At 43.7% G+C, this 22415-nt stretch overlaps 1 protein-coding gene across 1 annotated transcript in view; it reads left to right on the top strand.

The window, feature by feature from the left end:
- Positions 1-18684: 18684 nt before the first annotated feature.
- Suclg2 (succinate-CoA ligase GDP-forming subunit beta) overlaps positions 18685-22415 on the top strand; it is a 256926-nt gene continuing 253195 nt past the window's right edge. Inside the window, exon 1 of the mRNA XM_041639888.1 lies at positions 18685-18817. Coding sequence (XP_041495822.1) covers positions 18728-18817 — 90 coding nt within the window. The 5' untranslated portion in view covers positions 18685-18727. The remainder of the gene's footprint in view (positions 18818-22415) is intronic.

Genomic DNA, 22415 nt, shown 5'->3' with positions numbered 1-22415 from the left:
TTTTTCTTTGACACTGTTTCCCTTTTCTTTCTCATTTCCTTTAGATGGAACATGTCTTATTGCCGCAGTCCCCAGGACTCCTTCTTAGGCTGTGTTCTGGTTTTCTTTCTGTTGTTGTGACAGACACCCTGATGAAAAGCCACTTAGAGGAAGACAGGGGTTTATTCGGTTTCTAGTTCCAGGTTACAATCCATCCTTGCAAGGCAATCCCAGAGGCTCAAGTTTCAAACAACTACTCTCACCACGTCCACAATCAAGAGCAGAAACAAATGCACCTGTGCTACCTGCTTACTCTCTTAGCATTCAGCTATGCTTCTCTAGCCTTAGAGAGTCCAGAGACCCCTGCCCAGGAAACGGTGTCACCCACAGTGGGCTGGGTCACAACAAAGACAACTTTCCACCACATAGGCACTGCCTAACCTGGGCTAGTAAATACCTCAGTTGAGACTCAGGTGATTCTGGCCTGCGTCAGGCTGACAGCAGAAGCTAAGCATCCCGGCCTGCTTACTTCACTCAGATCATTTTTCTTGCCTTCTTGGAAAGGCAGAGTGTGTAGACCCTGGAAGAGAACTAAGCAGATGTGAGGCCATGAGGGGGACTTAGTATAGCATTGCCAAGTGGCTCCAAAAGGCGGGACCACAGGTGTGCAACAGCTTGCAGAGGTGGGATTTACATGGCCTGTCCTGAGAACAAGGGGTACCAAGTCCAGAGGATGCAAATCATCCATGAGACAAAGCTGGACTGAGAGGGCTGCAAGGGGGCACTTAAACAGCAGCGCAATAGGTAGAAGCAAAGGGGAAAGAACTCACTGTAACTTACAGTAATGGTCAGCGCAGAGCTCTTTAAAGTGGGATTTGGAGATGACAAGATAAAAAGGGTCTTCTGAGTCCTTAAAAATCGTTTGCAGGGAATGGAGAGATGGCTTAGCAGTTAAGAGTGCTTGCTGCTCTTGCAGAGGACCAGAGTTCAGTTTTGGAACCTATGTCAGGTGCCTTCTTAGCACTTTTAACTCCAGTTCCAGGGGGATCTAGTGCCCTCCTCTGGCCTCCATAAGTATTCCACATGGACGCATATATACACACACACAACTTTTTAAAAAAATAATAAAATCTTACATTTGTTTATTTCTGGTTTTGAAATAGAATCTCATGTAAGCCAGATTGGCCTGAAACTCACTATGTAGCTGAGAGTGATCTTGAACTTCTGATCTTCTTCTCTTTACTCCTGAGTGCTGGGGCTATAGGTACAAACTACTACACTTGGTTTATGTAGTAGTGGATCAAGTCTCAGCTTCATGCATGCTAAGCATGCACTCTGCCAGCTAAGCCATACCAAAAGCTTCCGAGTTGATGTTTTTTGTATCAATGTGTTCTTATTGTAGAATTTTTCAAGAGAATGTAAAAGCCTTTAACTTATAGTTATTAATACACTGGCTGCTTATCCAGAAGACCAGGTTTCAATTCCTAACACTCACATAGCAACTAATCACTGTCTACAACTCCAGTTTCAGGAGATTTGACACCCTCACACAGACATACATGCAGGCAAAACATCAATGCACATAAGATAAAAATAAGTCATTAAAAATAATGCACATACTTTTATTTTGTTTTAACCCATTTGCTTATTTGTTTGTTTTTGAGCTGGGGCTCGTGTAGCTCAGGCTGACCTAAAACTTGCTGTGTAGCCTGGAACTCCTAAACCTCCAGTTTCTAGACTTCAAGAGCTAGGATTACCAGTGTGCTCACTGCACCTAATGTCACAGTCAAATTCAGTTGTCAATTTGACAAAACTTAGAGTCACCCGAGAAGAGGAAATCATAGCTAGAATTGCCCATGTCTGAATGGCTTGTGGCCATGTCTGTGAGGCATTGTCTTAATTGATAAATGATGCATGAGGGCCCAGCGCATTGTGGGTGGTACCATTCCTAGGTAATTGGGCCTAAGCTGTATAAGAAAGAAAACTGAGCAACCGAGAGTGTAGTTCATTTCCCAGCAGCCCAGACCCAAAATAATCACACAGAAACTTTATTAATTAAAACACTGCTTGGCCTATTAGCTCAGGCTTCTTATTAACTAACTCTTACATCTTAAATGAACCCATTCCTATTATTTTGTATTTTACCATGAGGCTCGTAGTTTAGTGGTAAGGTTCTGGGGCCTCTGTCTCCTTCAGCAGCTACATGGAATCTCTCTGACTCTGCCTTCTTTTTTTCCTCTATCTCTGCTTGGAATTCCTGTCTTTCTCTATTCTGCTCTGCCATAGGCCAATGCTGCTTTATTCATTAACCAATAAAAGCAACACATATACATAAGGACTTTCCACACCACAAGAGAGTGGGCCAGAAAACAGTGTTCTTCCATGGTTTCTGTTATGGTTCATGTTTGAGTTCCTGCCCTGGCTTCACTGAATGAACTATGACCTGGCAATGTTACTTTTGGTCATGGTGTTTATGACAGTAACAGAAAGCAAACTGGGATGCTTGACTTCATACAGACACTTTAAAACCAAATTTAGAGTCATCTGTGAAATCCTTGGCTTCTCTTTAAAGTTTGATAATCATCCGTATTTCCCTAAATTGTTAGGTGTATAAGTTACTGTATTTGATAAAAGTGCAAAAGAAAACAGTATCTGTTTTCATTGAAGCATTGCTTTTTACATGGGAAAGAAACAGCTAAAACACCAGCTAAATGTGATCGTGCATGCCTACGGCCCTGTACTTGGGAAGAGAAAACAAGAAAACTGCAGGTCTGATGCCAGCTTGGTCTAAGCACTGAAACCCTGTTTCAAGCAGCAAACAAACAAATTTCAAACTAAATAAAGTCTCACTAAACATGAAAAAATATTCCTGACTTCATAAATATCCATTGAGCTTGTACTACAAACGCCAAACACTGCTCTCTATGCAGTGGGAATCTAGTAACAGACAAAGCAGACAACAATATTTACGCTCACTGAGTGTACTCTGGTGAATTTATATTCTGGTGCAGATGCTACAAGTTTTTTATTATATGGTTGTTGTCACAGTGACTCATCCCTACCTGGTAAACAGCCATAGACAACACAGGAACAAACAGTCATGACAGAGTTCCAGTAAAACTTTATTTACAAAGACTACACTGATACAGATACATACACACACACACACACACACACACACACACACACACACGTTTATGTATATACACTAGATTTCCACCGATAGAAGCAGTGTTTGGCATGCATATTTATGAAGTCAAGGGTAATTTTTAATATATAACTATGGACTTAAACATGGGCTGTAGTGTATTTTGGTTGTGGGATACATGCTTAGCATACATGAAGTCTAGGTTCAGTTCATCACGTACAAGATAGGTAAGTAGGATGGAAAGTAGATAAATGAATATATGGTAGATTGATAGTTTCTTTCCTTCTTTCTTTTCTTTTCTTTCTTTTTTTTTTTTTTTTTTTTGGTTTTTTGAGACAGTGTTTCTCTGTGTAACATCCCTGACTGTCCTGGAACAAGCTCTTGTAGATCAGGCTGGTCTTGAACTCACAGAGTTCTGCCTGCCTCAGCCTCCTGAGTGCTGGGATTAAAGACATGTCCCACCACCACTTGGCTTAGAGTTTCTTGAACTATTAACAGTGACAAATCACTTTCAGAGAGCTAAAAATATTACCATTGTGTAGATAACCTTTAAAGGTAATTTTTTATGTGCTTTGGTGCCACCCAAAGTTCTAATGTATTTTTTTTATTAGTTATTCACTAGCTATACCATGCTACAATTAATGCCTTTGAATAAATATATATTTTGGCGTGTGTGTGTGTACATGTATAAGCAGGTATATTTGCCTATGCAGGTGCATATGGAAGTCAGAGGTGGATATCAGGTGTTCTCTATTATCCTCTCCTTCATTGGTTGAGACACAGCTTCTCACTAAAACTGGAACTTGCCATTTCAGCTAGACTAACTAGCTAGCAAGTCTCCAGATCTGCCTGTAACCATCCTGTCCTGCACTGGAGCTCAGATGTAAGCTGCGGCACCTGACTTTTATGTGGGTGCAGAGGATCTGAACCTATGCTTGCACAGCAGACCCTTTATTTTGAGTTATCCCCCAGCTTCTGAATGAATTGAATTTACTTTTTTTAAAAATATTTTTTTAAAAAAATTTTATCAATAAAATTATTGAACTGGAGGATCTTAAATTTTCCAGGGCACGCACGCACACACACACACACACACACACACACACACACACACACACACACACACCTCAAAGTGACTTCTATCAGCACATAACAAGTTTATGCTTCCACCAAGAAATAGAAGAGTTCATTCTGCCGCCCTCCCTACTGTACCCACATTTAATTTTGTTATTTTCTTGGCTTGTTTTTATGCTCATTTAATAATTGGAGATTGGAGATTATTGTATACTATATACTCTTGTATCAGTGAGAGGAATCCTTCCACCATGCAGATTCTGGGGTTCAAACTCAGGTCGTCAGGTTTTACAGAATGTGCCCTTACCCACTGGGCCATTTTGACAGCCCTAAAACTTTACTTTAAAATGTGTCAAATTGCACATGCCTTTAAACTTGGGAGGCAGAGGCAAGCAGATCTCTGTGAGTTCCAGGCCAGCCTGATCTAGAGAGGGAGTTCCAGGACAGCCAGCGTTATTATACAGAGAAACCCTGCATCAAAAAAACAAAACAAAACAAAACAAAAATGTGTCAAATTTTATTTTTTATTCATGATATTATTTGAGTTAATGTTTTCTAAATAGTGTTTCCTGGCTCTGTAGACCACACTGAACTCTAACTTACCTCAGCCTCAAGTGCTCAGATTATAGGCACATGCCACTTGGCCAGTCTACAGTTTTCTTTACAGGAAATATTTTGCTTTATTTTGCATTTCACACATATAATCAGTGGATATAACCATTCTTTTTCTTCTTGTGACTATTTTCACTGTCTTTCTGTAAATTACTTATCCATGTTCTTTATTTCTTATTTTTTTAACCTAGTAATACAGTGACAGAATTTAATGATTCTAAGGATTTTTTGTAATTCTTTTTACAAGTCAGGTGCCATAAACATTCAAATAATCTCTCTTAAGAAGCATGTTTACAACATCAAAAGAATTAAGATGAAATATAAATTTCCCTTATGATTTTTGTGCACATTAACCAAATGACATAAATCACCGATAAAAGTTCAAGATTAACAATACAATGAAAAAACATTCAGATTCTTAATAAAAATCTTTCTTCAACATTTTTTTAAACTTATCATTATCCTAAATAATCCATGCATCTTGGGATACAATACCAAAAGGGTACAAACAGTACAAAGCAGATACAAAGCAATGTAAGAATTTCTGGAGTGTTCTGCAGGGATAAATGGCACAAAAGGAAAACAAGCTTCAGGTAAACCTGAAGTAACTCTGATCTCACTGTTGTTGATCCACTATGTCAAGCCAGACACTGTACAAGAAGTCACACTGCCTCCCCTCTTCACATCTCTCGTCTGGGTTTTAGGGTACCACATTGACTCCCCTCTTCACATCTCTCGTCTGGGTCTTAGGGTACCACATTGACTCCCCTCTTCAATGTCTCTCATCTGGGTTATAGGGTACCATATTGACTCCCCTCTTCCACATTTCTCATCTGGATTTTAGGGTACCATATTGACTCCCCTCTTCACATCTCTCGTCTGGGTCTTAGGGTACCACATTGACTCCCCTCTTCCATGTCTCTCATCTGGGTTATAGGGTACCATATTGACTCCCCTCTTCCATGTTTCTTATCTGGGTCTTAGGGTACCATATTTCACACAGTAGCACAACAATTTTAAAGCCCAAATGTTTTAAAAATGTGTAAGCAAAAGAACTGCTCAGATCTTCAAAACCATTATTACATTTACAAAAATATTTCTCTTAAACTTGGGATTGTTCCAAAACACTGATTTACAAATATAAAAGATTTGTGAAGGACCCAAAGCATATGCATATATGAATTTGTGCATTAACATACCATTAACATACAATATAAGTCACAAAAATTAAAATGTAACTATTAATATTAACATAAGTACTTTCATAAACAAATGAAAGTCTTTATTTCTGATGATGGCGTTACTAATTATTGTAATACTCTAATTAACTATAGTTATGCCATCTTGTGAAAGTATTCCTAATAATTGTTTAGGTGCTAAATCTATCTTGGCTCAAAATGGCCTCTGGACCAGGGTTATCTGGGATTTCTGTCCTACCTGGTTCCTGTAGTCGTTAAGTCCCAAAGAAATCACACAGAGGTCTACATTAATTATAAACTGATTGGCCCCTTAACTCAGGCTTCTTATTAACTCTTATAACTTTTATTAACCCATTATTCTTATCAATGTTAGCCACATGGCTCGGTACCTTTTTCAGTGAGGCAGTCACATCTTCCTTCTTCTGTGTCTGGGCAGAACTGCAGAAAGAACTTCCTTCTTCCCAAAATTCTCCTGTTCTCTTTGACCCACCTCTACTTCCTGTCTGGTTGTCCCACTTATACTTTCTGCCTGGCTACTGACCAATCAGTGTTTATTTAAAATATAATTGACAGAATACAATTGTCCCAGACCAGCCCTAAATTTCTAGGTAATGTGACCTGAGCTAAAAGTTAACTGTCTGACCATTTAACTGTTATCTCTTCACTTATGTAAATAATGCTTACTTTCTGTATATGCCAAAATTGCCCATTTTGCCATTAAAAACTCAAACCAATGGGAGGTCAGAGCTGCTTCTTGATATTCTGTTGTGTACAGTCCTGCCCACAGTTAATAAATACTCTATTCAAACAACCTAGATGCCTCTCAACTGAAGATGGATTTTAAAAATGTGGTACATTTACACAATAGAGTATTACTCAGCTGTTAAAAACAATGACATCAGGAAATTTGAAGACAAATGGATAGAACTAGAAACAATCACCCTGAGTGAGGTAACCCAGATGGAGAAGAACAAACATGATATGTACTCACTCATAAGTGGATATTAGCTGTAAAGATAACCATGCTATAATCCACAGACTTGGGCCCACAGGTGGGCCCAAGGTGAAGGAGGGGGACACATGGATTTCCCTGGGAAGGGGAAATAGAAGAGACCTCCTGCATGAACTGGGGGCAGGTAGGCATGAGAACTTGAGGGATCCTGTTGAGAGTGGGTCAAGGGGGAAGAGTACTGAAAGAGAGGACTGGAAAGGGGGTGCTTTTTAGGGTCAGGTAGAAACCTGATGCAAGGGAAACTCCCAGGAATCCACAAGGATGACCACAGCTAAGACTCCTAGCAATAGGGGATATGTAGCCTGAACTGGCCATCTCCTGTGATCAGACTGCTACCTTCCCCAATTGTCATCATAGAGCCTTCATCCAGTAACTGATGGAAACAGATACAGAGACCAACAGCCAAACATTAGGCTCCGTGTCTGCCTGTACACCACCATGTTCTACTGGAGAAGGAGCTGAGCGTTCTACATCTTGATCCACAGGCAATAGGAAGTGAACTGTCCCACACTGGGCATTGCTTGAGTACATATGAAACCTCAAAACTGGCCATCAGAGTGACACACTTCCTTCAAAAAGACCACATTTTGTAACAGTGCCACACCCTATAGGCCAAGTATTCAAACACATGAGTCTATGGGGACCACACCCATTCAAACCACTACAGGTAAAAAGCATCATGAATATTGTTGTTATTAGAGATTGATGTCTTTTGTATGCTTTGATAAGAGTCAGTCTTTGGGTGTCTCTGGCTAGAATAAGTGGAGTTAAAGTTTAATTGTAAAACTAGAGGGGCTGGAGAGATGGCTCAGTGGTTAAGAGTATTGCCTGCTCTTCCAAAGGTCCTGAGTTCAATTCCCGGCAACCACATGGTGGCTCACAACCATCTGTAATGAGGTCTGGTGCCCTCTTCTGGCCTGCAGACATACACACAGAATTGTATACATAACAAATAAATAAATATTAAAAAAAAAAGAAAAAAAAACCTAGACATTTTTTTTATTGAAATTATACTGACTTGGGCAGCATTTTGTAGTCAATTCCACCCCACCATCTTCCTTTCCTCTAGTTCCCTCTAGTTTTTCCTCTTCTAGATTTATTGTGGGGGAGCATCACTATTCTGGAAACTTATCCTAATCTTGATCTGGTATGATTCAAACCTTTTTAGGATAAAACTTTTGAAAAAGAAAATCACATAGATTTTGTAGCTTGATGACAACTTCTGCAAGCAGGTTATTGGTGGTGGCAGCTATACTTTCCTTAGCCTGTGGCCACCCAGTTTCTGATGGGCTCTGATCTCACTGTGCTGCCACAGCAGCATCCAGTGTTTCCCCAGTGTTCCAGACCACGGTTGCAGAGATCAGCTGAAGAAGCCAGGATACTGCCTTGCCTTCTGTGGGGGAGCAAGTACATCTTTAGAAGCTGGTCCACCTCTTGGACTTGGCTGTCAGTGGACTTCTGTAACAATCACATTTGCTTTGCTGGTACACCAACAAAGCCCAGTGTCAGAGAAGGGGTCATCTACTCATTTCTGCTATAATTCTAGTCCTCTTTTTAAACATATAGTTTCTCTTAGATTCCCTTGTGTTACTGCTTCTAATCTTTTTATATCTATCAAATAAAAAGCAACTAAATAAGCACTTTCTGTAATATCTGAGTCTCATTATGTCTCCACTGAGAATGTCCTGGGTCAGCTATTTTATGGCTTCGTGGTGGGTCCCAGACTGCGGAGATGGTCAGAGCGTCCATGCTGTGTTAGAAATGACACAGAAAGCATCGCATTCAGTAATTAAGGAAAACAGGCAGAAGCAGAGTTAGGGCTACAATTCTAAAAGCTTTTCCTGTTTTGTGTTTGGGCATTTTGTTTTGGCATTTTTGTTTGCTTGTTTTAAGCACCATGTAACAGACTTAAGCAACTCTCATTTTCCCCCAGGAAGAAAGACTAATTTGAGCAGACTTGATTGGCTTAGATGAGAAACAATTTATTTCAGACAGAGCCCATATCCCTTCTATTCACTCTGTTACTTGTCTGGGAGGACAGTTCCAGCCTGGGGTAACTGCAGTGCTTGGCCCCTTGGCTTTATCTAGGCACAAGGGTATAACTGCCCCCCACACACAAGAGGCAGGCTTCTAGTACATGCAAGAGCAACTCTTCCACTGCTGAGCCCCTCAATGGAGCAATTATGAAGCATATTCTGGTACTGAACACAATAAACCCTATTAGCCTACAATGGCTCACCAATGCCACCTTCATAAGCTTTCTGCCATTCTTAGGTGGGTTTCCATTCCCTTACCAGCGACTGGGGAATGGCTTCCTGAGCTCTTAGTATTCCAAGCCTTGTCTTACGCACCACAGAAACCTGATAAAGAAAACAGTGTAGTAGTGTAGAATTGTGTGTCCAAGTTGGACAGCCTCAGGCCTCCACTGACTGACAAGGTAGTAGTCACTAGCCAAAAGTGGCTGTTCAAAGTCTAGAGCAAGCCAGGCCTAATGGGCAGGGCTATAATCTCAGTTACTTGGGAGAACAGGAAGATCTTAAACTCAAGGCCTACTTGGGCAATTTAGTAAGATTCCCATTTCAAAATAAGAGTCAAAGGATGACTAGGGATAGAGGTCAGTGTCAGGAGTAGAGCATTTGCCTAGCAAGCTTGAGGACTTAGGTACAATCTCCAGCTCCAGCACAGGGCCTTAGCGTGACATGAAATGTAAGTGAAAACTAGACATTCATTTGTCCAGTTGCTCTAGCTACATTTCAAGTGCTTAGTGCCTACATGTGGCTATTAATTTCAATGGGAGGGGAAAAAAAACGATTGGCCCATGAACAAATATCAAACTTGAAATTTAGCTTGACTCTCTGTACACTAGAGCATTAGGAAGACATGTATGTTGAGTAATGTAAAGAGGTGGACAGAGACAGAGATGTAACAGTGAAGAAAGCAGACCCCTTTGTTACTGTTGCTAAAATCCTAAAGGCCGAAGCATACAGAAAGCAAAGATAGCCAGTGTCACAAATGATGACCTAACTCCAGCCTTGCCCTCAAGGTTCCCTCTCCCTGAAGGGGTTGATTGAAACACAAAGGACAAGAGACCCTTAGCCCTGCAAAGAGCAGGGCAAGGACAGAGTAGACATTTCTTTTCAAGCCTTGCTGCACATACCTTCCTCTTGTGAAACATAACTGGAGTTTAGAGAGCCTGGGTTAAGTTAGGGAGGATAGCAGGATATGATAAGTAAGAAAAGAGAGAGAGAGAGGAGAACCAGGTGCCTGCTGCCATTTTCTTCTATACACATGGATGTCCCATCTCTATGACCCACCACATACAACAACAACAATAAAAAAAAGGTAGGGAAAAGTTGCCTTCTAAAATGCCTATTCCCCAGGCCTCAAACAAACCCGCAAAATCAGAAGCTTCGAGGAGTGGTCCAAAGTGATGATGAGACACCGCTCTGTGTAAGAGCCACTGCTGAGGCTCTCTCTCCTCCTAGGAGATACACATGATTCCCTTGTGGCTTCTGTGGCCCTGTTATCCACTAGTGTTACAGTAATTCATGGAGAGGACAGCAGGACACAACAGAAGGCAGCGAGGCCTGAGATCTCCAGGACAGTAGACATCCAGCAGCCTGCTGGAGGACTTGGTCTCATGTAGGGGAGATTCAGAGATGGGCCTGCTAACAGCCAGCCCTCAAAAACTACGCCACTCTGTCAGGCACCAGCTAAGCACACACACCTGAACGCGGACAGCCGAGCCCAGCATATATTGCTGACCATCTAAGTTATAAGCTACAATGTTCGGGGGTGGCTGATGATCCCAAGATATATAGCTAGTGCATCCGTTATTGGCGGGATGCCCAGATTTAATGACCTGTTGATTGCAAGATGACTCATAAGAGTGGCCATTCTATAAGCGCTGATTTCATTTTCCTCTAATGTTGCATTTGCTGTTACATGCTGAGTAGCAATTCATGTCCATCGCTGCTGTTTAAACTCACCTGGCACCCATGGTACCCCACACCACAGGAGAAATGGGTTTCTACAGCCTAACTATTAGGCCAAAGACCACATTGAAAACATGAACATTAGCCTTTAATCTGAAATCCAAAGGCTTCAGTCAAACCCGAAGAGATGGGCTCTTACCGCCAAGGTTTCATCTTTCTTCTCTGGAAGGGAGGTTGGCCTCTGCCAAGAGCAGATGGGAAACAGGAATCTGCCTTAGCACAAGTCCTACATGGAGCTCCCCGGTGTCTTTCAGGGTACTCTCTCTCTCTCCATCTCCTTGTATCTGAGAACTATAGGTTTTCATGGTGTTGTCCTGTGACTAGAATAAAAAGAGGCATTCAGGTTTTACCTGCCTGAGTTCAGGGAGGCATAAGACCCGAGTTCAGGGCAGTTACAGCTCTTAAATATAGAAAGATTCTGCTCCAAACTGAGATAAATAGGAAGATTAAAGTAGAGTGTGAGTGAGTTTGGAAGATATAGTCTCCAAGTACATGTACATTATTAATAAATTTTATATTGACTATAAAATAGGATCATCCTTGAGTTATAGTTGCTCATTACGATAACCAATTCCCCTGTTTCTCTTAGTTTTTTAGTATGTCAAGACTGAAAAATTTGTTAAAAATCATGGCTAATTCCCAACACCCTGGATTCAACCCCAGCACCAAAACTTTCCAGTTGTGTGGTGTAAAGAGAGGCCGCCTCAGTGGTCCATCTGCTACCTTGGCTCTCAGAATAGTGAAAGCCTCCACAGCATCTCCCAGCTGACAGGCAGCATCTGAAATGCTTCTTTAATTCTTACACCTGCAACTTAAAAAGTCAGCTTTTACCAACACTGAAGGTGCTGAGTCCAGAGGGCTCCAACTACACTGGACATGAACGTGGGTCTTATTTCTGAAGGGAACTCCTTTCCCACAATCGACCAGGTGCCACTTTCTTCTTTCTGTCCCCTGTCCCTGCCCAGTCCTTTGTGGAATCATTCCGCACCAAATTCCACCGTCTTTGTCAGTGATCTCCACACTCCCTGACATGACACCACACCCAATTCTACCTCATTCCCCACTTCCAGATTTTTGTTGCCCTTGTCCTCAGCTGTAGCTCCTGAGAGTAAATGACACTCGCTGCTTTTTTCCTTACTCTGTAATTCCTGTCCCTCGAGTTCTCTCCAGAACATAAGGATTTCTCTTGAGCTCGCAGCAGTTTTGAAAGAGGGGGCACTTTTAGTGTTAGATCCCTTCTATGCACATTCTTATTTAAATAAACTGGTGGAAAAACGCGATCAAAATTGCTTTCTTTTTTCTCCTTCTGTCAAAGCCAGAGGTCAAATTTAGAGTCCCATTCATCCTGTCAATAATCTACACTGAGCAATACCCTCTACCACTCCTAAAGGAATCATTTTAATAGACCGTTTACGAGGCAGAATTATCTTCCCCACAGAGGAAGCCCTTTTGTGTACCATTGGCAAATGACACCAGCGAAACCTTGGTTAAAGTGGATGTCACAAATTGCATCAGTGACATTGCCTGTCTGTGAATTTAAGAAATCTGTTACCCATTAAAATAGAAATAACCAAAGGAAACTCACGAATGCCCTTCCTTTCATCATTGCAACAGTAATCTTCATCCCTGACATGCAGCAGCATGGACTCAAATATGTAATTCATGAAAATTAGCGCTGTTTCTTTAAAAATTGTACTCAGCTCTGCTGGTTATAATGAGTTTGTATTTGTCAAATGGCTTTTATACTTAAATAAAAAGGTAATGATAAGCAACCACTGCAACTGCTGGGTGCAGCAACCCTTTGCAATGCTGCATGACATGTGTCTTTAGCAAAGTGGGGGCCCCGGAGTAATCAGCGTGGATATGAAAATGAACACATTATTTCACTGTTAGCACAGGCGGCTGAGATGAAAGGGAAGGCTATGGCCTACTGTTGTTTTTATTTCCCTTAAAAGAATAAGGAAGTGTAGGCAGACTGTTCTAACTGCAAAGTGGGCCTTTGGGATCTAATACTTCGGAGGTGTGCAGAGTTTATGAGACGTACCCCAGTGTGAACTCCCTGTTCTAGGAAGCTGTCTGCAAAGCACTGACGGGGAAACTAAGGCTCATGGATGTATAAACTAAAGAAGCAGACACACAGAGAACTTCAAAGCCTGATAAACATCGACCTCTGGGATCTCAAGCACATGGCAGAGTTTCGTCAGCCTAAAAGTCCCTTTCACAAAGAATGGACCCACCCGCAGTTATGGAGGCTTTGAGTCACAGTGAAGCTGTTAATGGCTTGCCTGATGCATATGTCTATGCTTTAGTCTGATCCCACCCAAAAGATGTCCTTTTTGGTTCTCCTTTTTGTAGTTCTTATCCTGGTAGAGAACCATGAAGGCTCATACACAACACCCTTTAGATCAGCTGTAGAATTGTATTGTAGTTTCAGCTTCCATTGTTTGGTCAAATTTTCCTATCACCCAGTTCATTTTGAGGTGTGGGAGAGGTCAGGGCTATTGGATTGCAAGGTTATGAGAAGAGGCTTACCCGTATGAATGACCATGCCTCTTCCTCTTTTCCTTCCTTCCTTCCTTCCTTCCTTCCTTCCTCCCTCCCTCCCACCCTCTTTCTTTCTTTCTTTCTTTCTTTCTTTCTTTCTTTCTTTCTCCCCCCCACCTCTCTTTCTTTTCAGATTAGATTTGGTGCTCAAGGAAATGTCATACCAAACGGGAGTCCAGATCTACTCCCTCAAGGAAGCATGCATATGTTAAATGAACTGAACGGGGAGTGGGGACATGTGTTGAAAGCAGTTTGAATATGACAAAACAGAAGTACAGGGCATTGCTAACAGAGACAGTAGGAGGGACCTTCAGAGTGTAGTTAACCAGGAGTCCTGAGAAGGACAAATTCCACTACTTAAAACTGACCCACAGTCTCTAGCACCAAGCCCAGCGATGGAGCCGTAAAACACTATTTGGCCCAGTCTCCCCTTCAGAGGCTGTGCTGTCTGGCACTTGTGACTTGATCTTTGGGCTTTGTGACCACTGCAACAGGCTCCAGACTCTAAACCCTGTATTCTTGTCCTAAGAGACTGACAGGAACCCCGTGGCCCATGGAAGATTGATCTCAAAATCATGGTAGAGGGACATTGGGACACTGTGGGTGTCAGCTGGGTTTCATGGTGTCTTGGCACTTCCCCTAAAGTAGCAGATTGAGTCTGAGGTGAGGATTGATCTCTAAGGGATCACACAGGTTGTGGGATAGCCATTCTGACAGACCTAGAAGAAGGGAGAAGAAGGAAGGAAAAAAGAAGGAAGGAAGAGAGGTGAGCCAGCCATGTAGGAAATCCTGGGGAAGAAGCAGTGATGTTCAGGGGATCTGGTGGCTTCGGCTGGTACCGCTGCTGTCTGACAGCTTGGCCTGCAGTTGGAGGATGGATATCAAGATGTCGGGCAACATGTTTCTATGGCATTTTGGAGGGGTATAACTTCATTTACCCCTGGGATGTAGGGGACTGGTCAGAGTACCTTGTGTTTCTTGCTGCTGAGGTGCCTGCCATCCGCCTGGGTAAACTGGTACACAGGCACTGTAGTGTAGTAGGCTTTACTTCCCCTGGCTTGCTCAGGCTGCTTTCTTAAACAACCCAGGGCCACCAGCCCAGGGATGGTACCACCCACCACGGACTGTATCCTCCCTGATCGATCACTAAATGAGAAAATGCTTTATAGCTGGATCTCATGGAGACATTTCCTCATCTGAGGCTCCTTCCTCTCTGATGACTCTAGCTTGTGTCAAGTTGACATAAAACCAGCCAGTACACACTTTCTTCCTCAAGTTGTCTTTGGCTATGTTTTCTTTTTTTTTTTATATCATAGCAAAAGAAAAAAACTAATATACACACACACACCGACCTCAGCTGTATCCCCTGTCCCTTTTCTCCCCAGCTTCCTAGCCTAGCAATGACACATTAAATTGGCTGTTGGTAATTCTGGCAGCATGTTCAAAATTCTCACAAAGCTTAAGCATTCATTTTGTAAATTAACAGGGATACTTTTGTTGTTTTGCTTTTGGAGACAAAGTCTCTTGTATCCCAGGTTAGCCTTGAGCTTTCTACTAACAGTGAATGACCTTGAATTTCTGATTCTTCTGCCTTCAGCTCCAAGGCTCTGGGATTAAAGGTATGTGCCACCGTGGTTGGTTTTATGCAGTCCTGAGCATCAAGTCCACAATTTCCGTGTATGCTGTACAAGCACTCTACCCACTGAGACACATCCTGATACCCCATTAAAAAGCATCTTGGATTCATTCTCACTGAGATAATGGACCAATAAGGGTAATGGCAGCAATCAGAAGCAAGGGAACCCCTATTCTATAGGGTTACATGCCCAAGAAAAACAACAGTGTTGTAAATCCTGGTGGGACTGGTAGTCAGCTCTGAAAATACTGAGGTTTCATGGTGAACTTAGCATAATCAGTGCATGAAACAGAAATTCAGGAGGTTCTGTTTTACCTAGATTTCAGTTACCCATCGATCTTTGCTCTCTTTACATCCTGGTTTTTCCTTCAGCTGAGGACTTTTTGATGGTCTCCCCGCTCCTCTTGTTTTTAGGCTTTTTCTCAGAGTCTGTGTGTATTTAATCTCTTGACCAAGTACAATTCCCTCATGCATGGCCAAATTAGTCAGTCAGGTTCATCATGACTGGATGTCTACTTTACATACCCAGGGCCACCAAATTGGTCTGTTTCCAGAACATAAAAGGACCTCTGACCAAGAGCTATTGGGCAATTGCTTTTTGAGTTCTCTCCCAGCCCCTGGTACTTGTTTCTTTACTTTGTTTGCTTGCCCCTTTTCTGCAGTCTTTGCTCATTTCTGTGTAATCATGTGATCACGAACTCTGCCCTGACTCAGTAAACTGGCAACCGTTAATGGCGAATGAGAAGGTTTTTCAAATCCACTCAGGTCAAGAGGATGGTGTGAGGGACAGTGGTGATACTTCAGCTTTGGGGAGTCTGGTCCCCAGCTGTGTGACCCTGGGAGAATTAAGAGGTATGGAGAACTATATAAATGCCATGAGGTGAGGAATTCTCTGCTGCCCAGCACAGTTGGACTATAGGAGGACCTCCTTATCAGGGTTCCCATGAAAATTAAACAACAGCCACAAGCAGCTATGTGTATGATTGTATATGTAAGCCTGGCTTCTGTGTTAGATAGTTTAGCTTGGAGAACATAGAGGATGGACTCTCCCCTTTATGCTCAGTTTTGGACCCTTTCCTTTAACACACTAATTTTGAAGAAAGGGACCATCACATTGCTCTTCCTTAATATTTCAAATACCATAGGGAAAGCGGAGAGATGCAGGGTTTTGCTGCATCCCATTAAGGAAAAACTATTTCTTCCTAGCAATACACACACACACACACACACACACACACACACACACACACACATATATATATATATATATATATATATATATATATAATCTGAGTTGTACTTCTGGCCTAGGGTAGAGAAATGGCTACTGAAACTGTCCAAAACTTCCTTAAGAGTTTGTTCAGTAGGGTTTGCCAATCACATGGGCAGCAGACTACCCCCACCCCTGCCCCAGGAAGGCTGATACATGCTGAAGAAGTGACAAAGAGATGGGAAGAATAATTATCCCTTAATGAGATCGTTATAATGAGGTGCATCCCATAAACTTCTCCCCTCAGACAGCTGCTGCTGTGTCTCCTTGCTCTCTTTGGAATACTGACCCAAATTCTTATCCCTCTCGGCCTGACATTCCTGGTGTTCTCATTCTTTGAAGACCTCCATCAGCACATGCAGATGCTCACAGCTATACCAACTCATTCTGCTCTGAGGTTTTTACTCAAAAGATGTGACTTACCCCATTTTTGTTTGTTTTGCAAATAATGGCCCCAATCCATTAATTATATTGATACAAATAGTTAAGTCATGGGGAGAGGTGAAGAGTGGAGTTAATAAAATTCCATAGATTCAGACAAGATCGATGCATTCATGGTGGTGTGGCTATCACGGATTCAAACAGTAACAATCAACAGACACTTGAACTTGGGGAAAGGAAATGGCTCAGTGGGTAAGACTGCTTGCTGTGCAAGCATGGGTATTGAAGTCAGATCCCCAGGACCCATGTAAAAAGCCAGCTGTAGCCATTCCACTGAAGTCCGGTGCCAGTGCCTGCAAAGACAAGATCATTAGGGCTTGCTGGCTGCTATACTAGTTCAGAGATATTTTTGTCTCTAGAGAATGAGGTGGCTAAGAGCAAGGCACAGGTGGCTTCCTGGCCTCTGTACACACATGAGATATATACAATACATAAACACACACACACACACACACACAGAGAGAGAGAGAGAGAGAGAGAGAGAGAGAGAGAGAGAGAATAAACGAAGACAGAATAAATGAGGAGGAATGGGTTATCAAGGACAGTTACAGGCCAATATGTAACTCCTGGGTGAAGCTGCATAAAGACAGTTGGGGCCCTTTGGAGTAATGTTCTTGCAGTTTCTCTGTCAATGTGAAATTATACCAAATATGAGTTTAAAGGAAGGGGACAGAAGACACTATTGTGAGTGCAGAGTTGCTACAATGTCCCCGATCTCTCTGTCTCATGATCACATATGCAAGAATGAGAAAGGTTTGGAAAACCCAACTAAAAATATTCCCAGGTAGTACTGGGGGTTGAAGCATGAATTTGAGTCTCATATGTACTTCTCAATCACCTGCTTCTGCCAAGATTTTTAGTCCATTGTGTACCTCAGTTTCCTCTTCTGCAAAATAAGTATAGAAAGTTCACCTATTTAGATGGCACACAGAGGCTGTTACTGTGATGTTTAGTTTATGTAAGTGCATAGTAGCCAGTCTAAACAAACACTTCCCTCATAATTGAGTAGGAAAGCTGGCGATAGCTTTTCATTAATTTAAGGTTAACCTGCAGGAACGCACAAGTCTCTAAGACAGGCCTGGAAACCTCCATTACTTTCACAAGAACGACAGGGTGGTGCCTCTCCATAGTCACCACATTTGGGAAGTAGAGGCAGGGTTAGGAGTTCTAGGTGAATTTCTGGTAAAAGAAAAGTATTTGAAACCCTATCTCAAAAACCAAAACTAAACAAGTCACTATCACCTAAAACAACAAATTACCTACCTTCCCCCAAACTTCAGCAGCTTCATCTGCCCTAGAGGGCCCATGGGCAGCACCGGTCCTAAATTCCTTCCCTTGGAACATTCCTTTCTCCAGGAGGTGTCCTTTGATAATAGTACCAGTTCCTAGGGCCAGACCTAGGGGCCCTCACTGCCCAGAAACAATCTCTAATCTGTCATTCCCAGGGCCAGTTTAAAAGTCAGTGTCCCTGGGGCTGAGATCAGTTTTTGCCTGGAAGTCAGGCAAGATGTTGTAAGCTCTGGGAAGCTCCACGGCCTCCAGTGGGGTGGTGGTGGTGGTGGTGGGAGGACGTGAGTGGGTTCCTCTACCCTCCAGCCACTTTCAATCCTTCCCCTCCGCAATTCCCTCACCCCGCTCCCTCAGACCTCCTCCTTCCTCCTCCTTCCCTAGCCCGCCCCGCCCCTCCCTTCCTCGGCCCGCCCCTCCCCTCCCCTCCTCGACCCGCCTCCGCCTGTGGCCTCCGCCAGACCTCACTCCCTCCCTCTCCCCACCCCCTCCCTCCCCCCTCGCGGCCTGTCCACAGGTTCCTGGTTAAGATGGCGTCCCCGGTGGCCTTCGCGGTACAGGCCGGCAAGCTTCTGCGAGAGCAAGCGCTGCGGCCGCGGCTCCTGGCGGTCAGGTCCCAGGTGAGCGTGGCTGGGACGACGCGAGCCACCCGCTGTGGTTCCTCTGCTCGGCGGCTTCTTCGCCCCGTGCGACCCCTCGCGACCCCCGTGCTCCCCGCGGCGCCGCTGCTCCCTGGTGTAGCAGGACCCGGTCCACTCCCCACGGGAGGTCGCGGAGACCGCGGGGGCCAGAGTGCACATCCCACGACGACCGGGTCCCCTCCGCGGCCCCGGGCCGCGTGGGCGCTGGAACCCCGCGCTGGTACCGGGTTGCGAAAGTTGCTCGAACTGTTGGAATCCAGAGCTTTTCCAGTTCTTTCCTGACTCAGCCTTGGGGACCTCTCTAAGCTTGAAGGTCGCCAGGCCAAGCACGTGCTCCACAGGCCAGAAAACCGGCGGCTCCCGGGGCTGCTCACCTGCCAGAGTGAACTCTGCAGGTTGTTGCTTGCACAGCCGCTGTGTGCTCCTTTGTGGGGAAATGCAGGGGTCCAGGAGGAAAAAGTGGGAGTGGGTTCCTCATCTCTCTCCTGTGAATGGCCTGTGTCAAAACTCCTCAGACCCTGCCTACTCTGTTCACCTCACATGGAGACTTGAGTTATCAGTGCTGGACTCTGAACAGCGCCACGTTGACCCGGTTTACCTTCTACAGGTGGCAAGTTTCTCAGTAGCCGGAGTTCTTGGTGGATGGCGGGGACACTGAGTTGGCCTTGATGCTTAGAGAAGTCATGCAACTGCTGGTCTACTTTCTCTAGATTGTCCTTTCCCCAGAGGGAAAAAAGTTCCTTGTTCAATGAGAGGCAAATTGTCATATTTTAACCAAGGCAGGCATAGGGACACTAAGAAAACTGGAAGAAAAGTTACTAATAATGATCTTTTGAGTTATTCTAAGGTTTGGCTAATTATGACACCAGTGAACGTTTTTTTTCCCCTTTTCATTACCTGACATTCCGTTTCTCTGTTATTGTTAATGGGAATTTAGGAGGTGCTAATACTTATTACTGTAATATCCTTAATAGGCACTTGACAGTATGGTGGGTAAATGACAGAGATGGCGGTTTGTCTAATTAAGATCGCCCATACCTGCTACAGTAGGGTGAGGCGAGGTGATCCACGACTTATTCATTATTTGTTATAGAAAACAAGACCTGTGGTGCTGTTTCAGTAGATGTGAATTGATGAGAAGCACGGAGCCTAGGGCAGTGAAATACGAAGACTAGGAAATGATTGTTCAGAGGAGCCCAAAACATAGAACATTTAGCTGAAGTGTGTTGTCATCTTCCCTATCCAAAATGGAAACCTTGGAATCCTTGGGAGAGACTGGCTGGCCAGCCGACTGGGTGAGAAGACCTGTTACCTGTACTGGGTAATCATATACTTTATGTACTTATTATTATTTATCATTCAGGCTTAGAAGATGACAGTAGGGCTGGGAGATGACTCAGGGGGAAGGACACTTGCTCCCCAAGCACGAGTGTCTCGAGTTCGAATTCCCAGCACCCATGTAAAAAGCCAGGCATGACAGTGTGAACTTGTGACCCCAGGACTGGGAGGAAGACACCTGGGTCCCAAGAACTTGTTGGCCAGCCTGCCTGCAATGCTGAGGTTCCACTTCAGTGAGAGACCTTGTCTCAGGGGACTAGGCGGAGAGTGCTTGAGTAAGGCAAAGATGGGTCATTTCCAGGGCAGCCTGCTCTGGCCTCTGAGTGCAGCTTACAGTTCTCTCTCTCTCTCTCTTGATTAGTTTCTGTTGTTTGGGTTTCACTATAGCCCTGGCTGGCCTGGAACCTACTATGGACACTAAACGACCTTGAACTCAGAAATTGCCTGCCTCTGCCTCCTGAAGGCTGAAGGCTAGGATTAAAGTTAGGTGTCACAATTAAAAGATTTAAAAAGATTAAAAAAAATTGTCTGTGTGTTTGGCCTGCACAAATGTATGTGCACCAAGAGCATGTGGGGCCCGCGGAGGTCAGAAGAGGGTGTCTGCTATCTCTTGGAGCTGGAACTGTTGATGGTTATGATCTAAACCATCTACTAGGACTGAACCTGGGTCCTCTGCAAGAGCAATAAGTGCTTCCAACTGCTGAGCCAGCTCTTTCTTTCTTTTAGCCCCTGTTGGTTTTCTTTAGTGGTCCAAATTATATACAGCGTCCAAGACCTGGAAATGAGCATTGACGAGTGGTCTTATGTAGAAAAGTCCAGTCCTGAGAATTTCAATGAGGCACGCCCTCGTTACACTGGGGAGAGCCTGGCGAGTGCCCATTTCCCATATAAATTAACCTGCACAGCAGTAGAAGCTGCAAGTCATTGGTGCTACCTACGGACACAGTTCTTAAAGGAACATTTGGAATTGATGTGGAAATAGGTGCACATAGCCCGTGGCTTTAAGGGTCTGTTTTCTTAGTTCTTGCTCTGTGCCATTCTGATTTGATACAGACCTATCCATTTCCTGGATCATAGCAGATGCTACAATTAAAGATGGTTCATTTTTTTCCCCCACCAAATTTAAGAATCTTTACCAAGCCGGGTGGTGGTGGCGCACGCCTTTAATCACAGCACTCGGGAGGCAGAGGCAAGCGGATCTCTGTGAGTTCGAGGCCAGCCTGGTCTACAGAGCTAGTTCCAGGACAGGCTCCAAAGCTACAGAGAAACCCTGCCTCGAAAAACTAAAAAAAAAAAAGAATCTTTACCAAGTATTGCAAATCTGTTGGCACTCTCGGCCCAGATCTCTTTTGTACCAGGCCTTGTGAAAAAACAAAAAACAAACGAACAAACAAGCAAACAAACGGGTGGGTGGACCAAGATAAAAGACTCACTTTCTACAACTCTAACTGATTTCATAAAATTACCCATAGAATAACATCCCTCTCTGGGGTTAACATTTTTGATGCTTATTGTCATTGATTATTTTTTACTTATGCCCTTGACTTCGACTGTTTTGACTTTGGGTTGATACTATGTCCTTTGTAGGACTGTCTTTGGCCATCTCTACACTAGCAGGGAGGTCTGCTCCAGGCCCTAGACTTGGTTATGAGCAAAGCAGACAGAACCCTTAACTACACAGTACTTTACTTTGTTGGGGGCAGGAAGGTGAGAGACTACAGATACTATAGTAAGACAGATGATTTCCAGGACTGACGAATCCATAATGAAACCAAGCAGGGCCACGTGATTGGGAGTAAATAGCTTTGCAGGCAGGCACACGAAAGCCCAGACAAGCTATTCCATAAGGTGGCTTTATTTAGGTTTATTTATTTTTTTTCTTTTTTTGAGACTGGGTCTCATTATGTAGCTCTGGCTGGCCTATGTTGACTAGGCTATCCTAGAACTCAGGGGTCTGCTTTCATCTGACTTCCGAGTACTGGTATTAAAGGCGTGTGCTGCCATTCCTGGTCTTTGTTTAATTCTTAGGTTGGAAACTAAGACGTAATGCACACCCTTGTGTTTGCTGGAGCAGAATGCCCGAAAAGGCAGCTAAAGAAGGCAGGCCTCACTCGGGCTCACAGTCTGGGTGTGTAGTCCATCCTGGGGGAGGAAAGGCCACAGGTGCATGTGGCAATGGGTCCCATTGTATCCACAGTCAGGAAGCAGAGAGAGATGAATGCTGTGCTCCTTTCTTTGC

The sequence above is a fragment of the Microtus oregoni genome, unplaced genomic scaffold (assembly GCF_018167655.1).
Source record: "Microtus oregoni isolate MIOR12 unplaced genomic scaffold, Mior012 000002F_ref0000024, whole genome shotgun sequence".
Lineage (NCBI taxonomy): Eukaryota > Metazoa > Chordata > Mammalia > Rodentia > Cricetidae > Microtus > Microtus oregoni.
This window is presented reverse-complemented; position numbering and strand designations above follow the sequence as displayed.